Consider the following 21,457-nt stretch of genomic DNA (forward strand, 5'->3'; position numbering starts at 1 on the left):
CTGCTTTGCCCCCACCCGCTTCGTCCCCCCTACTTCACTCCACACGTCTCGTCCCCCCACTTCAACCCTGCCCACCTCGTCCCCCCTGCTTCGCCCCACCCACCTTGTTCCCCCTGCGTTGCCCCTCCTCATATTCCCCCCCCCGCCTCCTAATAACCGGGTTTGGTCAAACCCAGTGCTGTTGGCTCTGGGCTGGGCCCCCCTGCTCCTCTGCATCGCTCCCATGGCTGGGCCCATCAGCGACAAATTCAGTTCGGGTCCCCCCCACACCTGCCCTGGACCCCCAGCACCCTCCGGGCCACTGCTCTTCGCCCCACGATACGCCCCAGCCCCCGATTCTCCCCACACAGCATCCTACAGCAGCCCCACGTGCGCCCACCTTGTCGCCCCTGCTTCACCCCACCCCACCCATTTTATGAGCTCCAGCCTCATATTCCGCCCCCTCCTCCTAATAACCAGGTTTCCTCAACCCAGTGCTGCTGGCTCTTGGCTGGGCCCCCCTGCTCCTCTGCATCGCTCCTGTGGCTGGGCCCAGCAGAGACAAATTCAGTTTGTGTCCCCCCCCCCACCTGCCCCGTGGCCCCATTCCACCCTGAGCTAGGCCCTGTCCCCTCCCACCTTCCTGGGTGTCCAGCCGCCTCTGTGCCAGGCCCTGCCCCTCCATCTGCCTTATGTCCCTGGATCTCTCTGGGACAGTCTCTGACCCCCCTGCCCAGCTGCCCCTGACCCACAGCCTCATATGGGCCAGGTCCTGTACCACCCCTCTCCTGCTCCAGGCCCCCAGCTTGCTCTGGGCCAGACCCTCTCCCCCGCAATTTCCTTGTGCCCCCTTATCCCTATGCCGCCCTCCCTGTTCTCACCCCCTGGAGCCACATGGGCCAGGACCTGCCCCTCACCCCATGCCCTGGATCCCTTCCCCCTCTGGGCCACGTCCCCCCACTCTGTCTCTCTCCGTTCACGCCCCGTGTCTCTGTCTCGCCCCCCAGATGCCCCCACAGGTGTCCGTATTAAGGCAGTGCCAGGCATCAGCCCGCAGGAAGGGGAATCGGTGACGCTAACGTGCAGTTACACCAGCAGCCTCCCTGCCCCCAACTCCTACACCTGGTACCGGGGTGGCCAGCAGCTGGAGGGATCCCGGCAGGAAATGGTGTTGAAGAGCACCACGGCGGAGCAGGCTGGGGAGTATCGCTGCCAGGCCGACAATGGGATCGGCCAGTCCCTGTCCCCCTGCATCAACATCACCATCACTGTACGGTGTAAGTGGCGGGGACGTGAGAAAAGAGACCTCTGGGGTGGGGGAGGTGCTGGGGTTGTGCCTTTGTGCCGTAGGCCCAGCGGGAGACGGTCATTGTGGCGATCGCGGTGGATCACGAGCTCCCCAGGAGCTCCCCGTGAGGTGGTGGCCAGCAGAACTCGCGCCATCTGGGGTGCATGAACAGGGCAATCTGGAATCGAGCAGAGAGGGGATTTTACCTCTGGATCTTGCCCTGATGCAACCACGTCTGGGGTCCTGTGCCCAGTTCTGGGGCCCGCACTCCCAGGAGGTGCTGATCAGCTGGGGAGGGGACAGAGAAGAGCCTTGAAAATGTATCAGGGACTGGAAAACCTGCCCTAGGGTGAGAAACTCCAGGAGCTCCGTCTGTTTAGCTGAACCAAGGGAAGGGGAAGGGGTGACGTGAGCCGTGTCTGGAAGATCCTATGCGGAGAAGAGAACGTTGATAATGGGCCCAGCGGCTGAGGAGACAGAGATCCAGGGGCTGGAAGCTGAAGCTAGACAAATTCAGACTGGCAATAAGGTGCAAATGTTGAACAGGGAGGAGAATTTGCCATTGAAACAATGATCTCAGGACACGGTGGATTCTCCTTCCCGGGGAATGTTTAAATCACGCTGGGATGTTTTGCTAAAGTATTTGCTCTCGTTCAAATGGGAATGAATTCAGGGGAGTCCTGAGGCCTGTGTCACTTCTGGCCTTAGATTTTATGGATCATCCTTCCCTAGGCCCATCACTGCCTTTGCCCGAGGTCTCGGGAGGCTGGCTGTGATTCCTCCAGGCCTTTAATCAAACAGGCAGGGGCTGGACTACATCTCCCATGATGCACCATAGCCAGGGATTCCAATGAAATGCCTCACCCTGCACCAAGAGGGGAGCAGGTGGTGCATTGTAGGGGATGTAGTTCAGCCAGACAGCCCGGCCGACAGAGGAGACTGAGAACGTGAGGCACAGGAACTGCAAGTCCCATGATGCATCACACCGAAGGACTCCTATGACACACATGGAATGATGGGATTTTGTGAGATCTTGGTTTTCATTTAAAAAAACCCAAAATTTCTAGTAGAGCTGGCCATGAAATGGGTTTTTTTCCCCCAAGTGGCAAATCTCCAATTTTCATAGACATGTCAAAAACAGAAATATTTCAATTGGAAATGGCCTGATGGGAGTTGTAGTTTGAGTGCCTTGTGCTTCCATTCTCTTCTGTAGGCCAGGATCTCTAGCTAGACTATATCTCCCATGATGCACCTTGGCATAGCATTCCTATGATGCACGCCCTTCCCTCACCAAGAAAGGAGCTGGTGGTGCATCTTGAGAGATGTAGTCCAGACAGACACCTTGGCCTATAGTGGAGAATGAGGATACAAGGCTCTGAAACTACATCTCCCATGATGCACCCTGGCTGTGGATTCCTATGAGGCACCCTTCCCATCACCAAGAGGGGAGATAGTGGTGCATCATGGGATATGTAATCCAGCTGGGCAGCACAACCTATAGAGGAGGCTGGGGGTGCTGGGACGGGAGGGCTTCGCATCTGAGCAGCTGTCTCAAAAACCACAAGTTCAAATCCTGCCAAATTCACTTTGCTCCTGCAGCAGATCAGTAGAATTCACTGAGGTTGATGCAGTGTGGGAAAGATGCAACCCCATGCTACAGCCCCCACAAAAGTTTATGCCCAAATAAATCTGTTCGTCTTTAAGGTGCCATCAGACTCCACATTGTCACTGTGGAGTTGTTACCCGGCTGCCATCCATCAGCAAAAGAGGGTCAAAAATCTGCTGCAGGATTGATCCAATAACGCTCCTTTCTCCTTTCCAGTCACCCCCCCTGTGCGGGCTCCCACGTACATCCTAGGACCTTCAGTTGCGCTTGTCCTGTTGCTGCTGGTGGGGCTGATCGGCGTCATAGCTTGGAGGTATTTGCGCTTGCTTTGCAAACGGGTGATATCCGTGTCTCGGGTCGTCTGGCAATCCCCAGCGCCTCCTCCCTGGCCTTTGCCGGAGAATCCCATGCAATCCGGGAGTGAGAATTGCAGAGCCAGTTCGGATGCACCGAAACCCAGTTCGGGGGAGGTGATTGAATGGTGGTGGTTGGGTCCCACACAGATACCTGACACCCGAAGGGGCCTGGGAAGGGCTGGGTGGCCTCCTGGTTAAACGGCGGGGCTGGTGGTCAGGAGAGCAGGGGTCCAGCCCAGGCAGGAGGTTCTATTTTGTGGGAGCCTTTGTCCTGTTCCTTCCCCTCCTGAACCGAAGCAGATGCCGTTTTGCCTCTGAGCTGTTGGTCTCCTTTATTTGTAGTAAGAGGCAGAGCAAACGCCAGGGACTGAGCAGCGATCCGGTAAGTGCATCAATGGGGCTGGGAGCCAGGACTCCTGGGTTCTATCACCAGCTCTGTTGCTGACTCACTGCATGACTTTAGATGAACTCTGTCCCTCAGTTTACCCCTCCAGAAAACAGGATAATAAAACTCCCCTCCCCCGAGCAGGACAGAAGGTCTTTCCAATCCCCTGGGTAGTTTATCGGGGGGTGGGGGGGGGCATTTATACGCATTTTCCTTTGTTATTAAACATCACTGAGCAGTCCCAGAGCAGTGGCTCGCGGCCTCACTTCTGCCTGCCTTGCAGGACCAGCCAGGCCCGGAGGAGACCCCGATGTCTGAACGCATCTATGAGAACACCCAGCACTATGGCATGGGGAAGCCAGCCCGCCTGGCCCCACCCGGGCCCCCCAGGTAACAGCAGGGCCTGGCTGTGAGCTACTGTGCAGGGGTTGGGTGTGGGTTGGTGCCCACATGTTAGGAGAACGTGGCCAAGGGTGAGCTTGATACGCCTCCTGCAGGGGGGTAGGTTGGCGTGTGTGTGTGTGTGTGTGTGTGTCCCTGGTGCCCCCTGTTGGAGGACATGAGCCCTGCTCTGTGTAAGTGTGTGTGTCCCTGCTGGAGGGATGAGCCCTGTTCGGGGCAGGGGCTGGATCGGAGTCAGCACTCCCCAGACAGGGGTCCCCAAACATTTTCCGTTGCACCCTCCCTTATCCATAATGGAATCTGTCCGTACCCCTTCCCCCTCCCCTGCCGGGAGCTGGGACAGAGATGCGGTCAGGAGCTGGGTTCAAGGCCGGTGCTGGGACTGGGGCTGGAGCTGCGGGTGGGGCAAAGCGGGGCTGGGTGCTGCCCCCTCCCTGCCCCCCAAGGAGGCTGGCCCGGCCATGCTGCCCAGAAAGTTCCTCCATGTCCTCCTAGGGTGGTGTGCCCCATAGTTTGGAAACTACTGCTCTAGAAGGGAAAGGCCCCTTCCCTGTCCCCCCTCCCCACCCTAAGCTAGCCAGTCCCCTGCTCCGGGGCTGGATTGGAGCCAGCGTCCCCTAGAGGGGAAAGGCCCCATTTCCCATTCCCCAAATCCATGATTCATGTCTGGTCTGGGGTGCTTTAGCCCAGGGGTCCACGCCCAGCCACTGACCCACAGGGATTCTACACTGTTGACCAACGCAGCCTGTCCAATCCCCAGCCACGGCATTGCAGCCGACCCAACATTGGCACCCCAAATGCTCTCACGCCATCCCCAGGCCCCCTAACGTTCTCTCTTTCCACGGCAGCGCACCCACCGAGGTGTGCCCAGGCTCTCCGGATGGCACTGGGGAATCCCACATCTACAGCCAGCCCATGAACATTGACAGAGTACTGCATGTGAGTGACTCTGTATATATGGGGCCCAGGACTCCTGGGTTCTATCCTTGGCTCCAGGAGGGGAATGAGATCTAGTGATTAGAGTGGGGGCAGGGGGCTGAGAGTCAGGACTGCTGGGCTGTATCCCAGGTCTGCCCCCTGTGAGATCAGCTCCCAGTGGCAGCAAAATCAGGCTGGGCTGGGTGCTCTGGGTCAGGGTGAGCACAGCTGCTGGGCAGGGGATGGGGCATCGCCCAGCAGCTGGAGGGCACAGAGGTGGGCAGGAGGCTGAGTTACGGGGCTGGGAGGTGACATGAAGAGGAGAGCGCCCTGGAGCAGGGGCTCTGTATCGCCTGAGGCAATGGGACAAGCTCTGGGCAGCAGGCATTTGCAGCAATATTTCATCCAATGGGGTCTGGGGCCTTTCCCCTGTAGGGGGCACCAGGTCTGATCCAACTGCTAGTGACTATGTAGCAGCTTTACTTTGAGCTGATGGAGTTGCTCCATTAGATGGCAGGAGTAGCAGAGCTGTTGTCCCCAAGGTGGAGCTAAAGGAATTGCTCCATTACCCAGCAGCAGTGGTAGGGCTGTTATCCTCCATGTGTATCTCCCATTATGGAGGTTACACCCTTAGCCGATGTGTTTTGTGTCGATATAAGGGGTCTCCAGAATGCCTGATGCTGTAATGATCATCAAGGCTAAAATTGTGAGGGGGAGGAGTTGTTTTTTAGGAGACAGCGTTGTCTAGCGGATAGAGCACTGGCCTGAGACACAGGACGCCTGGGTTCTCTTCCTGGCTCTTCCACCTGCCTGGTGGGTGGCCTTGGCTAAGTCACTTCCTCTGGTGTGTCAGTTTCCCCAGCCGTACCTTGAGTTCTGCTGACATAAAGCTCCCAGTCCATCAGAGTCAGGCATTTTCATTATTATTCTTTGCCCTAGGGTGACCCGGATGAGGTCCACTATTCGGCCATCCAGCTGCAGCATCCCACCTGGAGAGCGGAGCCTGCCACCGACCTCACCTGCGAATATGCTGTTATTAAGCGCTAGCATCCAGCTGCGGCTCACCTAGCGCCACCCCCCATGTGGGGCCAGGAAAAGATTTTACCTCCCCCATCTCATCTCTCTTAAAACACAAACCGGCAACATCACGTGTTGAAATCTACAAAGTAAATAGCCTCCAATCAAACTGTAGCAGTTTGCAGGGCTGGAGGGTTTGGTGAATCAATCCATACATCTCCAGGGACTGTTCTGCACGGCCAGTTTGCCCTTGTGCCTAGCTTGGGCTGGAGAATCTCTCCCAGGGGTCCCTGCACCCAGCCCAGATCTGGAGGGGGCGGGGAGGGTCAAGCTAGAATGCCATTTACTCCGCCCCTTTGCATGTGTGCCCTTAACTCTGCCCCCTTTGCAGATTTCAAGCCCAGATCTGGGGTCGAGCTAGAGTGGGGCTTTTAGTGAGACACCCGATCACCATGGAAGGACTCAAAGGTTTGGAGAACCTGCCCCCTCCCTGGGATAGTTGTTGCGAGGGTCAAGTCCTCTCCTTGGGAAGAACGTGCCCCTTATGTCCAGTCTGGATTTGTCTGGCTTCATCCCCCAGCCATCGGAGCTTGCTTTGCCTTTGTGGGGTGGGTTAACCAGCCTCTGCTCCCTGGAATCTCCTCCCCAGACAGTTGCTGATAGACCCGGACCCAGGCATCTCTCTGCCTTCTTCGAGAGAAACTGAACAGCTCCGGCTCCTTCTGTCTCTCACTCACCTACAGGAGTGTAGCAACAGCAGCAAATTATCCCTCAGTTCATGGCTAGTCACTTTCCCTGGCTCATCTAACGGGGAGAGCCAGGTTTCGCTGACTCAATGGGTTCATTGTCCGGGGCTAAGATTTCTGCGCTAAGCAGCGTCTGGCTCACCCCGTCCTGCAGGAGGCTGGATCCCCCAGGTTGTCATTCTTCCCACTTCCGAATAAAGCACCACCCCTGTTCTCGGGGAGACACGGAGCCCGGCTCCAGTGTATTTCCTAACCCGCGTGTATTGTGTATTTGGTGTATGGGGGTAACACGTAGGCACACCGCACATGAGACAGCGTGCCAGGAGCTGTACAAACACAGAGCAAAACCCCACTCCCCCCGACGAGCAGCCAAGCGAGCCCTGGGGCTGTCTGGACAGGAGCAATTGCCCCAGGATTTTCCGCAATCCTGGGGGTGGTTTAATTTGTCGGATGCTGAACTTCAGTTGCTGCAGAGGGGCTCGGTTTTCAGCCATTGGGGCGTTTGCTCCAAATCAGGCCTGGAGGTGGTACCTCATGGGGCAGTACCAAAATAATCAATTCCCAGACCCCTGGGGAGATGTGAGAATCCGGGGCTGGCGGGCACCTCAATGGCACCCTCTGCTGGGGGTCCAAGGAGCGAAGGATCTCGGGGTGCACACAGCGCGGGATGGGGAGGACACCAGGGAATGGCGTCGTGTTGAGATCTAGAGATCAAGGGGGCAGCCTTGTGTGGATCCTGTGTGCAGGGCTGGGGTGGGGCTCGGTGTTTGATTTTGTTTTGTGACGGGGTGAAACCGAGACCAGTTTTTTGTTGTTTTTTTTTTTATAAAAAAACCCCAGAGAGAGACAGACCCAAAGCAACCAATGGGGCGGTGGGGCAGGCCCTCCCGGCTCCCCGGAACTGTGGGAGACCCACATTCAAGCCTTTGCTCCGTTTGAGTCACATTTGGGCATCGGGGCCAGCCCTGACTGCCAGGGAGAACCCCCCCGCGAACTCCCTGCAGCACAGCGCCCCAAAGTGAAATTGATGGTAGATCTGAGGATCGGCCTTCCAGCCTCCCCACCCCCGCAGCTCATCTCTGTCCAGTGTCCCACAGACTGAGCCCCCGGCATGGGGAGCTAATAGGGGGGCCTGGATTATGGGGGCAGACTGAGCCCCTGACATCCGGGAAGCTGGTAGGGGGGAGGAGGGAGTGGGGGTTCCAGAGGACCCCTGGACTAGTGGTTATATTGGGGGACCCTGGTACAGAGGGAAATGGGGGGCACAGAGAGCCCCTGCTAAAGGGAAAGAGGTTTCAGGGAGTCCCACAGTTCTCCATCCCAGTGTACCCCACGGGGCTGTGTTAACCTGGGAGCACAAGAGGGCAGGGACCGTCTCTCACTGTGTCTGCGAGGCACTCAACACAACAGGGCTGCACAGAGCTAGGAAAAGGATTTCAGACAGAAATGGATGGGTGTGTGTGTTTCTCCATGCATTGAATTGGGGGTGCTGGATGAAACCTGGTTACCAGAGACACTGAGCTGTTGTACCAGGTCACTCGTCCAGCTGTCAGTCCTGCCATCGCCCGCTGCATGGAACCGGAAGCCGTAGGTGTCCTGATCGCCGGGGCGCAGCCCCGCCACCCACAGGGAGCAGTTGTGCTGCAGGTCCCCCAGATAGCGGGCGCGCCCCTTGTAGGCAGCGTGGACATGAACTTCAGCCAAGTGATGGATGGTTTGATCCCTGTCCCATGTCCAGGTCACGGCACTGACTGTCCGCCCTGCGGGGTAGGTGAAGGAGCAGGGGATGGTCACACAGGAGCCGGTCCCTCCAGCGAGGGGCCCTGGTGCGAGTGTCACGCCCCACTCCTGGGCGTAGGCACCTGCTGGGGACAGGAATCGGGGATCAGGCCAGCGCCCGGCCCCAGCGAGTTGAGGAATCCGCCTGCAGGCTGGGCTGAGGCACAGATCCCACTGGGAGAGGCCAGCATCAGCTCAGCCCCCCAAACCAGGGGCTTTAAAACACAATCGGGGATGTTGTGTTGTGGGGCTGTCTGAGCCCCCCACCCTCTACTGGCTTGGGGGTGACAGAGAGCCCAGCCAGTGCTCCCCTGTGAACTGGAGAAGGGGAGATTGGAGATGCTCCCCCCAACATTAACCCATCCCGTGCCCAGCAATTAATCACCCCAGCTCCCGAATCACTCCTGACCCCCCGCATTCTCCCATCAGTCCAGGCCAACCCCCTCCCCCACATCTGCCCAGCCACCCTCAATTCAGTCCACCCTCTGCATCTATTAGTTCACCCCCGCCCTCAGTTCAGCCCTCCACATCCACTCAGCTCAGCTCCCCAGGCCACCTGCTTCCATCCAGCCTCCCTCAATTCAGCCCCCATTCACCCAGCCCCCTCATTCTTTCTCAGTTTAACCCCTCTCAGTTCAGACCCCCATATCTCCCCTCAATTAAACTGACCATTGCCCCCACAGTTCACCCCCATCTCCCCTCAATTCAGCCCCCAATATCCACCCTCAGTTCATCTCCCCCCCCCCCCCCACCCCCAGTGGTCCACAGGCTCCGGAGACCCTGACTGCAGGACGAGCCCCATCAGCGAGGGGTCAGGCTCTTCCCGTGCACCAGGAGCCAGGGGCAGATGTGGGCAGGGGCAGCCAGGCCGGAGCTGGGTGGACGGGCAGGGAGCAGAGCTCTCCAGGCCAGCCCAGGAGACGCCCCAGCTCGCCGGGACAGCAAGAAGCCCAGAGGCAGGACGTGGCGCAGGGAAAACGGCAGCCCTGGGAACAAGAGCAGCTGAGGCCCTCGCTGCTCAGCCCAGCGTGGCTGGGGCTAGACCAGGCTGACTCTGCCATGAGAGCCAGGCATGTTCTCCACCGGGGTGAAACTAGCAGCGAGGACCCGGCCGCTCGGGGTCGGGGTCAGGTTCAAGGCAAGAAGCCCCCTAGGCTTGAACAGAAGCCGCTGGTGCGAGTGGCTGGGACTTCCCTGCGATGGAACCCGGTTCCGAGCGCCCTCCTGGCAGTGTAGACGCACTCCCAGGGCTGGGGAAACGCTCCCCATCTGTCCCCTGGCTGACAGCGTGTCGCATCTGTGTGAATTACTCACCGCTCAGGAGGCAAAAGGCAGGGATCAGCACCAAGGCCATCTCCATCCAGCGCAGAGCGCTCAGCCGGCCTGGGAGGGGAAAGGGGCCGGGAATCGATTCACCTGCAGCATTTCTGGGTGACAGCTCGTCTGCGCTGGGCGATGGCATCCAGCCACGGGATCGGCTGCACGACCAGCTATTTTACACCCTTCGTAAAAGAATTTCCTAACTGGAAGGGAATCAGGCTTGGAGACTGGCCCGATGGATCCATTTCATTTCCATTCCCGCATGCTTTGTAGGCCGTGTATTCAAATCTCACCCCTCAGTGGTGCAATGAGCCCACCTCTGGGGAGGGGCGCGTGGCTCTTTGGCAGCTCACAGCAAATCGGAGGATGGTTTCAGGGCAGGACCGGAGGAAGGTTCCCATGTGGAGCTGACACATGCGGGAAGATTCAGGGAGAAGGAAGGGAAGAAACCATGTTGGAGTGTGGCAGGGACCCAGGGAGATGTCCTGACCCCTTGGGATAGAGCCATGGGGGGAAGGTTAGCACAGGCACAAGGGGGCAGGGTCGGGGTTCAGTGTCTCAGCTGGGAACAGGAAAGTACCAAAAGCAGAGGTCAGCCCTGACTGTGAGGGGAGAGCCCCCCCTACAAAGCCCCCTTGGACCATCCTGCAGCTCCGCACCCCTAGTGCTTCCTCTCCGTGAACTGGATTGTTTATCAGGGGCCCGTCTCTGTGTGTATCCGTGACCACATCCTGGGTAGAGCCAGTGTCTGATGTTACCCAACTGCTTTGAATGTATTCTCTGGGTAATGGTGCAATGGGCCAGCAAGGGTGTGAGGGCCCTCGTGGGTCTGAAAACAAATTTTCCTTTGCAAAGCTGGGAATAGAACCCATGAGTCCTGGCTCCCAGCCCTAACCCAAATACCATGCTCCCTCTCTGAACAGTAGCTCCATCCGACGTGTTCTCCCCCCCATGACCTCAGGTCCCTTCACAATCTGCCCAGCCATTAAGCATTTCAACCAGCAGTGAAATACAGCCTGCTCGGGGGTGGGACACGGCAGCCATGTAACAGTGCAGGACGATGTTGCCCCTCCATGTTCGGTCCCCGTATCTTACGCCACAAGCTCGTCAGACAGGGAGCGGGTCTCACACCGTGTTTGGGAAGCACCCTGTATATTGACAGGGCTAGCACAAACTGCTGTGGACTAGTGGCTTGAACAGACTGGGACCCAGGACTGTGGGTTCTCCTCCTAGATGTGCCATGGCCCTGCTGTACGATGATGAGCGACTCACTTCCCTGGTCTGTACTTAATTTTTTCTCCCCCCTATTGTCTATTTTAATTGCCATTTCTTTTGGGCCAGGGCCATCTCTGGCTGTGTGTCTCGGCAGCACCTGGCACAACAGGGCCCTGATCCCAGCTGGGGCAGGGACTGTCGCTCGCTATGTCCATGCAGCCCTCTGCTCACCAGGCCCCGATCTCAGCTAGGGCCCCTCCCATAAGCATCTCTCACCATTTAATCTCCTTTCAGTGATTTAGAGATGCGAAGAATCATTCTGCCCCCAAACAAAGAACAGCGGCTCTTACCTGGGCCAGCAGCTGGGACTCCGCTCTGATCCCACCGCTGACACTAATGGAAGAGCATGGAGCTTGGGGCAGGTAACTAGTAATCGTGTTCATCTACATCTGTGGCAGTAGCCCCAGGCGCCGTGAGTGGCTAGTGGCTCAGGGGAGGAAAGAGAACCATGATAGAGTCTTCATGGTTGTGACCAGGGTCCTGGTAGGGAGCCAGCTGTGGTCACTCAATTAGGGTGAACTGCAAAGAATGGGGCAGACAATCCCCATAAAGCTGGTGGATATTCCAACACTTAGATTCACCAAGACAGCATAAAACATCTTTATTACCTCATGGGTTACTCAGGCGTCCAAACAGTTCCCTTAAAGTGATCCAGCCTCAGGCCTCCCCCGGTACCCACGTCAAATATGACAAACATTTCTGTAAATCTTATTTCATCATATAAGAGAACAGGTTCTACCAACTCCCAAAGGATCGGACACATCACCTCCTAGGTTAAGGAATGTTTCAGATCTTACCCAAATACATGCTACAGCCAATTCTCATTAACTAAACTAAAATGTATTAAAAAAAATGAGAGAGAGTCTGGTTAAAAGATCAATATATAGACAGACCCGAGTTCAATTCCTTTGGGTGCAGATTCATAGCAGAGATGAGCTTTGTAGCCGCAAAGAGTTTTCAGAACTAGCTCATAGTTTATAGTCCAATGTCCAAATCTCACATTCAGGGCATACCAATATAACTGGGACCTCAATCTTGCAACTCAAACTTCCCCTGAAGCAGCTTAGGCAGATCTGAGATGGCAGAATCAGGACCCAAAGTTCTTTTATACAATTTCATGTCCTCTTTGTGGAGTAGGGATTTCCTCAGGGAACAAAAGGTAATTAGGATGACTTTGAAGGAGGTCCATCACTGGTACTTAGCTATACGAATGATCATAAGGCCATTTGTTTCTTCCTCCACCATTCACAGTATATTTCAAAGAGATGAATTCCGAGATATCCCCATGTTCACAGTTCATTTATAATTCATAGACAAAAAGAAAAGGAGTACTTGTGGCACCTCAGAGACTAACAAATTTATTAGAGCATAAGCTTTCGTGAGCTACAGAAGTGAGCTGTAGCTCACGAAAGCTTATGCTCTAATAAATTTGTTAGTCTCTAAGGTGCCACAAGTACTCCTTTTCTTTTTGCGAATACAGACTAACACGGCTGCTACTCTGAATTCATAGACAGGGACTGTTGATTACATTGTAGACCCTACTCATACATATGTAAATACACAAAAATTCTCTCCTTACATGTCTTTTGAAGGATGTTATTTTGAAGGATGTTTAACCCTTTCTAGCCATGAGTCACACCCCCAAGGTGAGACTGGTGTGGAAGGGTGAAATTAGAGCTCCTGGATACACCTTAAGGACCATCCAACATTGATATGAGCTGTGTTTATATTGAATTCTTTGTAAGGCCAAATTATTGAGGCACGCTTTGGCCCCAGCCAGAAACTTAGTCCATACTTCATGAAACACTTTAGCGATTCCAGAGTTTAGTTTATGGTGTTAACTTAACATAGCCATTCTTCAGAGAGCACTTCTCTGGTATTCAGCCATGAAGGCAGTGAAGTGTTGTACCTCAGTTTCCTTTTGTGCACAGCAGTTCAAGCTTGTAGTGGTTTTTCTGCTGTTGAAAGTTTTAGAAATATGTCTATGTATTAGCTGTGAAACCTCAACAACATTAGGCTTAACGCAAAGTGTGCTCTTGTTGAGCCAAACAGCATAATCATAAGGGTTTCTATTATGCACCAGTCTTAACATGCTCAAGGGTTTTTCCAAAAGATCATGCACATTTTTACAGTTCTTGGTATCAGCGACAAGTTAGTTACAATAATTAGCAACAACATTAACATCAGTTCTATCACATGTGAACATTTACAATTATTTTTGTCATGCCAAGCTTTTGGTTTAGACAAATCATTCTTTAGGTCAGCTTGTTCCATATCCCTTTTGCATCTTTGTAGCTTTTTCTTGACCTCAGGGTCTTCCTTAACATCAGCTTTCAGTTTAATCACTTCCTTGGGGTTTTGGTATTTTAGGGTTAACCTGTGGCTTTTATTTGCAAGGTTTAATCCTTCCCTTCCTCCTTGTCCAGTAGGGTGTAACAATGCTGCCTCTGGCCAGACACAACTGAGAGTATCCATTCAGGACACCTCCTCTATCTATAGAATCATAGAAAATTAGGGTTGGAAGAGACCTCAGGAGGTATCTAGTCCAACCCCCTGCTCAAAGCAGGACCAACCCCAACTAAATCATCCCAGCCAGGGCTGTGTCAAGCTGGGCCTTGAAAACCTCTAAGGAAGAAGATTCCACCACCTCCCTAGGTAACCCATTCCAGTGCTTCACCACCCTCCTAGTGAAATAGTGTTTCTTAATATCCAACCTAGACCTCCCCCACTGCAACTTGAGACCATTGCTCCTTGTTCTGTCATCTGCCACCACGGAGAACAGCAGAGCTCCATCCTCCTTGGAACCCCACTTCATGTAGTTAAAGGCTGCTTTCAAATCCCCCCTCACTCTTCTCTTCTGCAGACTAAACAAGCCCAGTTCCCTCAGCCTCTCCTCATAAGTCATGGAATCTGCACTTGTCCTTGTTGAACCTCAGATTTCTTTTGGCCCAATCCTCCAATTTGTCTAGGTCACTCTAGACCCTATCCCTTCCCTCCAGTGTATCTAGCTCTCCCCCCAGCTTAGTGTCATCTGCGAACTTGCTGAGGGTGCAATCCACACCATCCTCTAGATCACTAACAAACATGTTGAACAAAACTGGCCCCAGGACCAACCCCTGGGGTACTCCGCTTGATACCGGCAATACCATCTTAAAGAGATACCATCCATTTTCACCAATATGTTACTCAAGGTTATTTTGTTCTTCCCTTACCAACCTCAGCTTCCACATGGAATCAGATGTCAGGTCCACTGTGAGACTTTTCCTGCCATCCCCAGTATTCTCGAGAGATTAACTGCACAACTGTCCTCCTGCTCTGCAGAGTCAGCTGTCCGGTCTTCCCTCTGAACCTGAGATTCAGACTGTTTATGCAAAGACTCAACATGGAGACAGTCCTGTCCCAACACCATTGTCTCCCCGACAAGCTGGTTAAGCTTATAGGGCTGTTTAAACCCCCTAATAATTTTTATTCCATCTGAAGTCTCCTCAAAGCTATTCACACTGGATTTTTTCAAAGCAAATTCAGTGGATTCATTTTCATTTGAAAGACTTTGGCCACTAGGCACCAACACATGCATTCTTACAACTACAATACCCACCTGCTGAAATGAAGAAACAGATTGACAGAGCCAGAAGAGTACCCAGAAGTCATCTACTACAGGACAGGCCCAACAAAGAAAATAACAGAACGCCACTAGCCATCACCTTCAGCCCCTCCAACCTCTCCAACGCATCATCAAGGATCTACAACCTATCCTGAAGGACGACCCATCACTCTCACAGATCTTGGGAGACAGGCCAGTCCTTGCTTACAGACAGCCCCCCAACCTGAAGCAAATACTCACCAGCAATCACACAACAGAACCACTAACCCAGGAACCTATCCTTGCAACAAAGCCCGTTGCCAACTCTGTCCACATATCTATTCAGGGGACACCATCATAGGGCCTAATCACATCAGCCACACTGTCAGAGGCTCATTCACCTGCGTATCTACCAATGTGATATATGCCATCATGTGCCAGCAATGCCCCTCTGCCATGTACATTGGTCAAACTGGACAGCCTCTACGTAAAAGAATAAATGGACACAAATGAGACGTCAAGAATTATAACATTCAAAAACCATTCGGAGAACACTTCAATCTCTCTGGTCACTCGATTACAGACCTGAGGGTGGCTATCCTTCAACAAAAAAAAAACTTCAAAAACAGACTCCAAGGAGAGACTGCTGAATTGGAATTAATTTGCAAACTGGATACAATTAACTTAGGCTTGAATAGAGACTGGGAATGGATGAGTCATTACACAAAGTAAAACTATTTCCCCATGTTATTTCTCCCCCCCACCCCACCCCCCACTGTTCCTCAGATGTTCTTGTTAACTGCTGGAAATAGCCTACCTTGCTTGTCACCATGAAAGGTTTTCCTCCTCCCCCCCCCCCCCCCTGCTGGTGATGGCTCATCTTAAGTGATCACTCTTCTTACAAAAAGAAAAGGAGTACTTGTGGCACCTTAGAGACTAACAAATTTATTAGAGCATAAGCTTTCATGAGCTACAGCTCACTTCATCGGATGCATTTGGTGGAAAAAACAGAGGAGAGATTTATATACACACACACAGAGAACATGAAACAATGGGTTTATCATACACACTGTAAGGAGAGTGATGTAGATGTAGAAGCCCTCTACACCAACATTCCACACAAAGATGGACTACAAGCCGTCAGGAACAGTATCCCCGATACTGTCACGGCTAACCTGGTGGCAGAACTTTGTGACTTTGTCCTGACCCATAACTATTTCACATTTGGTGACAATGTATACCTTCAAATCAGCAGCACTGCGATGGGTACCCGCATGGCCCCACAGTATGCCAACATTTTTATGGCTGACTTAGAACAACGCTTCCTCAGCTCTTGTCCCCTAATGCCCCTACTCTACTTGCGCTACATTGATGACATCTCATCATCTGGACCCATGGAAAAGAAGCTCTTGAGGAATTCCCACATGATTTCAACAATTTCCATCCCACCATCAACCTCAGCCTGGACCAGTCCACACAAGAGATCCACTTCCTGGACACTACGGTGCTAATAAGCGATGGTCACATAAACACCACCCTATATCGGAAACCTACTGACCGCTATTCCTACCTATATGCCTCTAGCTTTCATCCAGATCATACCACTCGATCCATTGTCTACAGCCAAGCGCTACGATATAACCGCATTTGCTCCAACCCCTCAGACAGAGACAAACACCTACAAGATCTCTATCATGCATTCCTACAACTACAATACCCACCTGCTGAAGTGAAGAAACAGATGGACAGAGCCAGAAGAGTACCCAGAAGTCACCTACTACAGGACAGGCCCAACAAAGAAAACAACAGAACGCCACTAGCCATCACCTTCAGCCCCCAACTAAAACCTCTCCAACGCATCATCAAGGATCTACAACCTATCCTGAAGGACGAGCCATCGCTCTCTCAGATTTTGGGAGACAGACCAGTCCTTGCTTACAGACAGCCCCCCAATCTGAAGCAAATACTCACCAGCAACCACACACCACACAACAGAACCACTAACCCAGGAACCTATCCTTGCAACAAAGCCCGTGGCCAACTCTGTCCACATATCTATTCAGGGGATACCATCATAGGGCCTAATCACATCAGCCACACTATCAGAGGCTCGTTCACCTGCGCATCTACCAATGTGATATATGCCATCATGTGCCAGCAATGCCCCTCTGCCATGTACATTGGCCAAACTGGACAGTCTCTACGTAAAAGAATGAATGGACACAAATCAGACGTCAAGAATTATAACATTCAAAAACCAGTTGCAGAACACTTCAATCTCTCTGGTCACTCGATCACAGACCTAAGAGTGGCTATACTTCAACAAAAAAGCTTCAAAAACAGACTCCAACGAGAGACTGCTGAATTGGAATTAATTTGCAAACTGGATACAATTAACTTAGGCTTGAATAGAGACTGGGAGTGGATGAGTCATTACACAAAGTAAAACTATTTCCCCATGGTATTTCTCCCTCCCACCCCACCCCCCACTGTTCCTCTGATATTCTTGTTAACTGCTGGAATTAGCCTACCTGCTTGTCACCATGAAAGGTTTTCCTCCTTCCCCCCCCTGCTGTTGGTGATGGCTTATCTTAAGTGATCACTCTCCTACAGTGTGTATGATAAACCCATTGTTTCATGTTCTCTGTGTGTGTATATAAATCTCTCCTCTGTTTTTTCCACCAAATGCATCCGATGAAGTGAGCTATAGCTCACGAAAGCTTATGCTCTAATAAATTTGTTAGTCTCTAGGTGCCACAAGTACTCCTTTTCTTTTTGCGAATACAGACTAACACGGCTGCTACTCTGAAACCTGTAGGTAGGAATAGCGGTCAGTAGGTTTCCGATATAGGGTGGTGTTTATGTGACCATCGCTTATTAGCACCGTAGTGTCCAGGAAGTGGATCTCTTGTGTGGACTGGTCTAGGCTGAGGTTGATGGTGGGATGGAAATTGTTGAAATCATGGTGGAATTCCTCAAGAGCTTCTTTTCCATGGGTCCAGATGATGAAGATGTCATCAATGTAGCGCAAGTAGAGTAGGGGCATTAGGGGACAAGAGCTGAGGAAGCGTTGTTCTAAGTCAGCCATAAAAATGTTGGCATACTGTGGGGCCATGCGGGTACCCATCGCAGTGCTGCTGATTTGAAGGTATACATTGTCACCAAATGTGAAATAGTTATGGGTCAGGACAAAGTCACAAAGTTCTGCCACCAGGTTAGCCGTGACAGTATCGGGGATACTGTTCCTGACGGCTTGTAGTCCATCTTTGTGTGGAATGTTGGTGTAGAGGGCTTCTACATCTACATCACTCTCCTTACAGTGTGTATGATAAACCCATTGTTTCATGTTCTCTGTGTGTGTGTATATAAATCTCTCCTCTGTTTTTTCCACCAAATGCATCCGATGAAGTGAGCTGTAGCTCACGAAAGCTTATGCTCTAATAAATTTGTTACAGGTTTCAGAGTAGCAGCCGTGTTAGTCTGTATTCGCAAAAAGAAAAGGAGTACTTGTGGCACCTTAGAGACTAACAAATTTATTAGAGCATAAGCTTTCGTGAAATGCATCCGATGAAGTGAGCTGTAGCTCACGAAAGCTTATGCTCTAATAAATTTGTTAGTCTCTAAGGTGCCACAAGTACTCCTTTTCTTTTTATAAATTTGTTAGTCTCTAAGGTGCCACAAGTACTCCTTTTCTTTTTGCGAATACAGACTAACACGGCTGCTACTCTGAAACCTTTCTCCAGAAGAGAGACTGTTTACTACCAACAATGGCCCATTAAGGATCAATGGAAACGATTCCTTTTCACAGACTTCACCCAGAAATTCCTTTTTTTTTGCGATATCATGCACTGCAACAGGTCCTTTCTGAGCTTTATTTATGTCCAGAACTGACTTTGGCACAACGGACAAGTCACCAACCTCCTTCTGCGTTTCACAGACGTTCAGAATCACCTCTGGCAGATCAGGAGGATTTTTACACAACCCCCTTTCAGGTAAACTGCTAGACTTCTAATCAAAAGATTAGAAGCATTTTCTTCCTTGTTACAAGTTTCCACACTGTCAGCGGGTAACAGTCAAATCACCTTCATGCTTTCCTTGTGTCCTGGCTATGATAGCACCCTGATCAGACAAGGTTGTCATATCTTAACCCAGCAAGACACTAGCCACAGGCAAAATAGAAGCACCAGAATTGCTTGGTCTCTGGGAGCTATTTATGACATCAACTGGATGCAACTTAGTTACAATATCATCATCCCTAGCAAACACAAGTTCAGGACCACTTCCTTCCTGGGCTTTAGTTGTATCCAGAATCAGCTCTGGGTTAACTGATAAAGCTTCAGCCATCATAGGCTGACAGGTTTCTTCTGTCTGCTTTACAGGCAGAAGAGCTGGAGAAACATTCCGCTTTACCAGACAAACAGCTTGGGATCTCATTTCCCTTGTCCCAACACACATGGCTGTTTACAGACAATTGCTTGGAGATTGGGGTAGCTCCCTTCATAGGCAAGTCGTTACCCCCACCACCAGCCTTTCACCTACAACAGTGGAGCGGCCAGACAGGCTGATGGAGCATTAAAGGAATCCACCCTCCCAGGAACCCTATACAATGGAGACTTCTGAGAGGGCGCACATAGACAATGGAGGCTGCTTCATTCATGTCATAGCAAAAGATGGTTTCAACAACCTGGAAGAAACTCTAAAGGAGGGGAAGTGACGTCATCACTTGGCCTCACTCCCCCCACAATCCAACACCTGGAAACACACCTGGAGGACAAAGACTGAATTGGGGAGGGGGTCCTAGCCTGAGGGGGAGTCTCAGGTGGGGAGGAGCTCTGCCCTGCTTGTATTGTCTATCAGCACGAGACACGACTTGGTTCAAATCCTGTCTAGTTTAGAGAACTCAGATTACGATTTTACTTTTATTTCTCAGGTAACCAACTTTGATTTCTACTCTCACTGCTTACAATCACTTGAAATCCATCGTTCTGTAGTGAATAAACCTGGTTCATATTTTACAGTGAAACCCTGCTATAACACGCCCTGCAATAACACGAATTCGGATACAACGCGATCATAAAGTGGCGGCACCAAAGCGCCAAAAAAATAAAATAAAATAAATAAAATAAAATAAAATAAAATAAAAAGCGACCGTTCTCCGTCCCAGCTGCTCCTCACTCTTCCTCTGCTCCTTGCACCTCTCCCCTGCTGAGAGCCCCCCTTGCTGCCCAAGAGAAATTGACCGGCTTGAAACGGTAAATTTTTGTAACCCCGCTATAACACGACCCTGCATTTATCACAATCAAAATTTTTGGACCCAAATTATCACAGGGTTTCACTGTACCTGAAACACTGCGCTGTGGTTGAAGTGCCTGGGAAATCTGCTCAGGTCGCAAAGGCAGGTGCACGTCCACTTTCCTTTGTGGCAGTGGTGGATCGGTGTACCAGGGTTGGCACCCACCTCTCATGAGAGCCCATTTCTGATTGGGGGTGTCTGTGTTCTTCAGGTCTGGTGACCCCTTTCAGTGGTTCTCAGGCAGGTTTTCAGTGAGTCAGCCCTGCGGCTGAGTCACACTGTCTGCACATTAGCCAGCACAACCCCCTTCCGGGGGATACAGTCCACAGGGCCTATCTCAGTACCTCGCTGGTGGCATCTCTCTCTAGACCTCCTTGGGCTAGAGTCTTTAAGTAGCCCAGCACTGGTATGGGGCCATATCCCCAGGGTTCCTCCCTGGAGACACTATCTTCCTGTAGCCCTCCCCAGACTCAGACCTTACTCAGTCTCTAGCAGCCAGCCAGCCAGGAGCCTCTCGCTCCCCTGGTCCCTGCCAGCAGGCTTAGCTACCCATAGTCCTGCTGCTCTTCCACCCAGCCAGGCCTGCAGCCTCTTCTTCTCCTCTTCCATGCAGGAACTAACTACTGCTCTGGGCTGCAGCTCCTTTTATATGGCCCTCCTGGGCCCTGATGGGCTGCTTCCTTTCAGCCACTCTAGCCTGCTTGGAGAACCTCCCCACTGCTCCGTTCTGGGGATGGATGGGGCAGAACCCGGAGGTTGTAGGTGCTAGAGGTTTGTAGCTTGTCACAGCATCACAGTGTGAGAGGGAGCCCAGGTTGGTAAGCCAGAGGGCTCAGCGTTACCCCAGTTTCAGATTGCACCCCAGGGAACCTGTCAGAGTGGGTGGGATTCAGGACTCCTGGGTTCTATCCCCAGCTATGGGAGGGGAGCATAGGCGCCAACTTTCCCCGGAGCCGGTGGGCATTTGTGCCCCCTCCGCCCCGGCCCAGCCCCGACTCCACCCTTTCCCCACCCGTGCCCCGCCCACATTCTAACCCCTTCCCCAAAGTCCCTGCTCCAACTCTGCCCCCACCCTGCCCCTACTGGGCAAATCCCTGCCCCGGTCCCGCCTCTTCCCCGAGCGCGCCGCGTTCCCCCTCCTCCCAGCACTTGCCGCATGAAACAGCTGTTTCGCGGTGCAAGCGCTAGGAGCTAGGGGGAGAATAGGAGCCACGGTGCTCTCAGGGGAGGAGGCGGAGCAGAGGCGGAGATGAGCTGGGATGGGGGGAGCTGCTGGTGGGGGCAGAACAACCACCAATTTTTCCCCCATGGGTGCTTCAGCCCCGGAGAACCCACGGGGTCAGCACCTACGGAGGGAACTGGGGTCTAGTGGGTTGGAGCACTGGGGCTGGGAGTCAGGACTCCTGGGTTCTATTCTTGGTTCTGCCCCTTTGCCCATGGGGGATGGGGACACTCCTCTCACTCTGAGGGCTGAGCGGCTCCTCAGACGCTTTGAGATCCCAGCTAGCCA

At 52.6% G+C, this 21,457-nt stretch overlaps 2 protein-coding genes across 13 annotated transcripts in view; one reads left to right on the top strand and one right to left on the bottom strand.

The window, feature by feature from the left end:
• LOC122457361 (sialoadhesin-like) overlaps positions 1 to 20,433 on the bottom strand; it is a 53,688-nt gene extending 33,255 nt beyond the window's left edge. Inside the window, exons 1-4 of one of the 2 annotated variants that reach the window (XM_043501948.1) lie at positions 11,361 to 11,479; positions 10,575 to 10,581; positions 9,791 to 9,864; positions 8,206 to 8,559 (exon numbers count right to left, since the gene is read on the bottom strand). In XM_043501948.1, coding sequence (XP_043357883.1) covers positions 8,206 to 8,559; positions 9,791 to 9,864; positions 10,575 to 10,581; positions 11,361 to 11,454 — 529 coding nt within the window. In that variant the 5' untranslated portion in view covers positions 11,455 to 11,479. Of the gene's footprint in view, positions 1 to 8,205; positions 8,560 to 9,790; positions 9,865 to 10,574; positions 10,582 to 11,360; positions 11,480 to 19,995 lie in introns of those variants that run through there. The other variant, XM_043501947.1, reaches the window with a different exon arrangement.
• The window catches only part of LOC119847905 (sialoadhesin-like), a 36,090-nt gene that overhangs the window by 4,429 nt on the left and 10,204 nt on the right, over positions 1 to 21,457 (top strand). For 5 of the 11 annotated variants that reach the window (XM_043501936.1, XM_043501938.1, XM_043501941.1 and 2 more), the window contains 5 exons: positions 987 to 1,256; positions 3,090 to 3,186; positions 3,572 to 3,611; positions 3,898 to 4,004; positions 4,865 to 4,955. In XM_043501936.1, the coding sequence (XP_043357871.1) occupies positions 987 to 1,256; positions 3,090 to 3,186; positions 3,572 to 3,611; positions 3,898 to 4,004; positions 4,865 to 4,955 (605 nt within the window). Of the gene's footprint in view, positions 1 to 983; positions 1,257 to 3,089; positions 3,187 to 3,571; positions 3,612 to 3,897; positions 4,005 to 4,864; positions 4,956 to 5,873; positions 6,121 to 21,457 lie in introns of those variants that run through there. The other 6 variants (XM_043501940.1, XM_043501944.1, XM_043501943.1 and 3 more) reach the window with 5 other exon arrangements.

This window comes from Dermochelys coriacea, chromosome 24 (assembly GCF_009764565.3).
Source record: "Dermochelys coriacea isolate rDerCor1 chromosome 24, rDerCor1.pri.v4, whole genome shotgun sequence".
Lineage (NCBI taxonomy): Eukaryota > Metazoa > Chordata > Testudines > Dermochelyidae > Dermochelys > Dermochelys coriacea.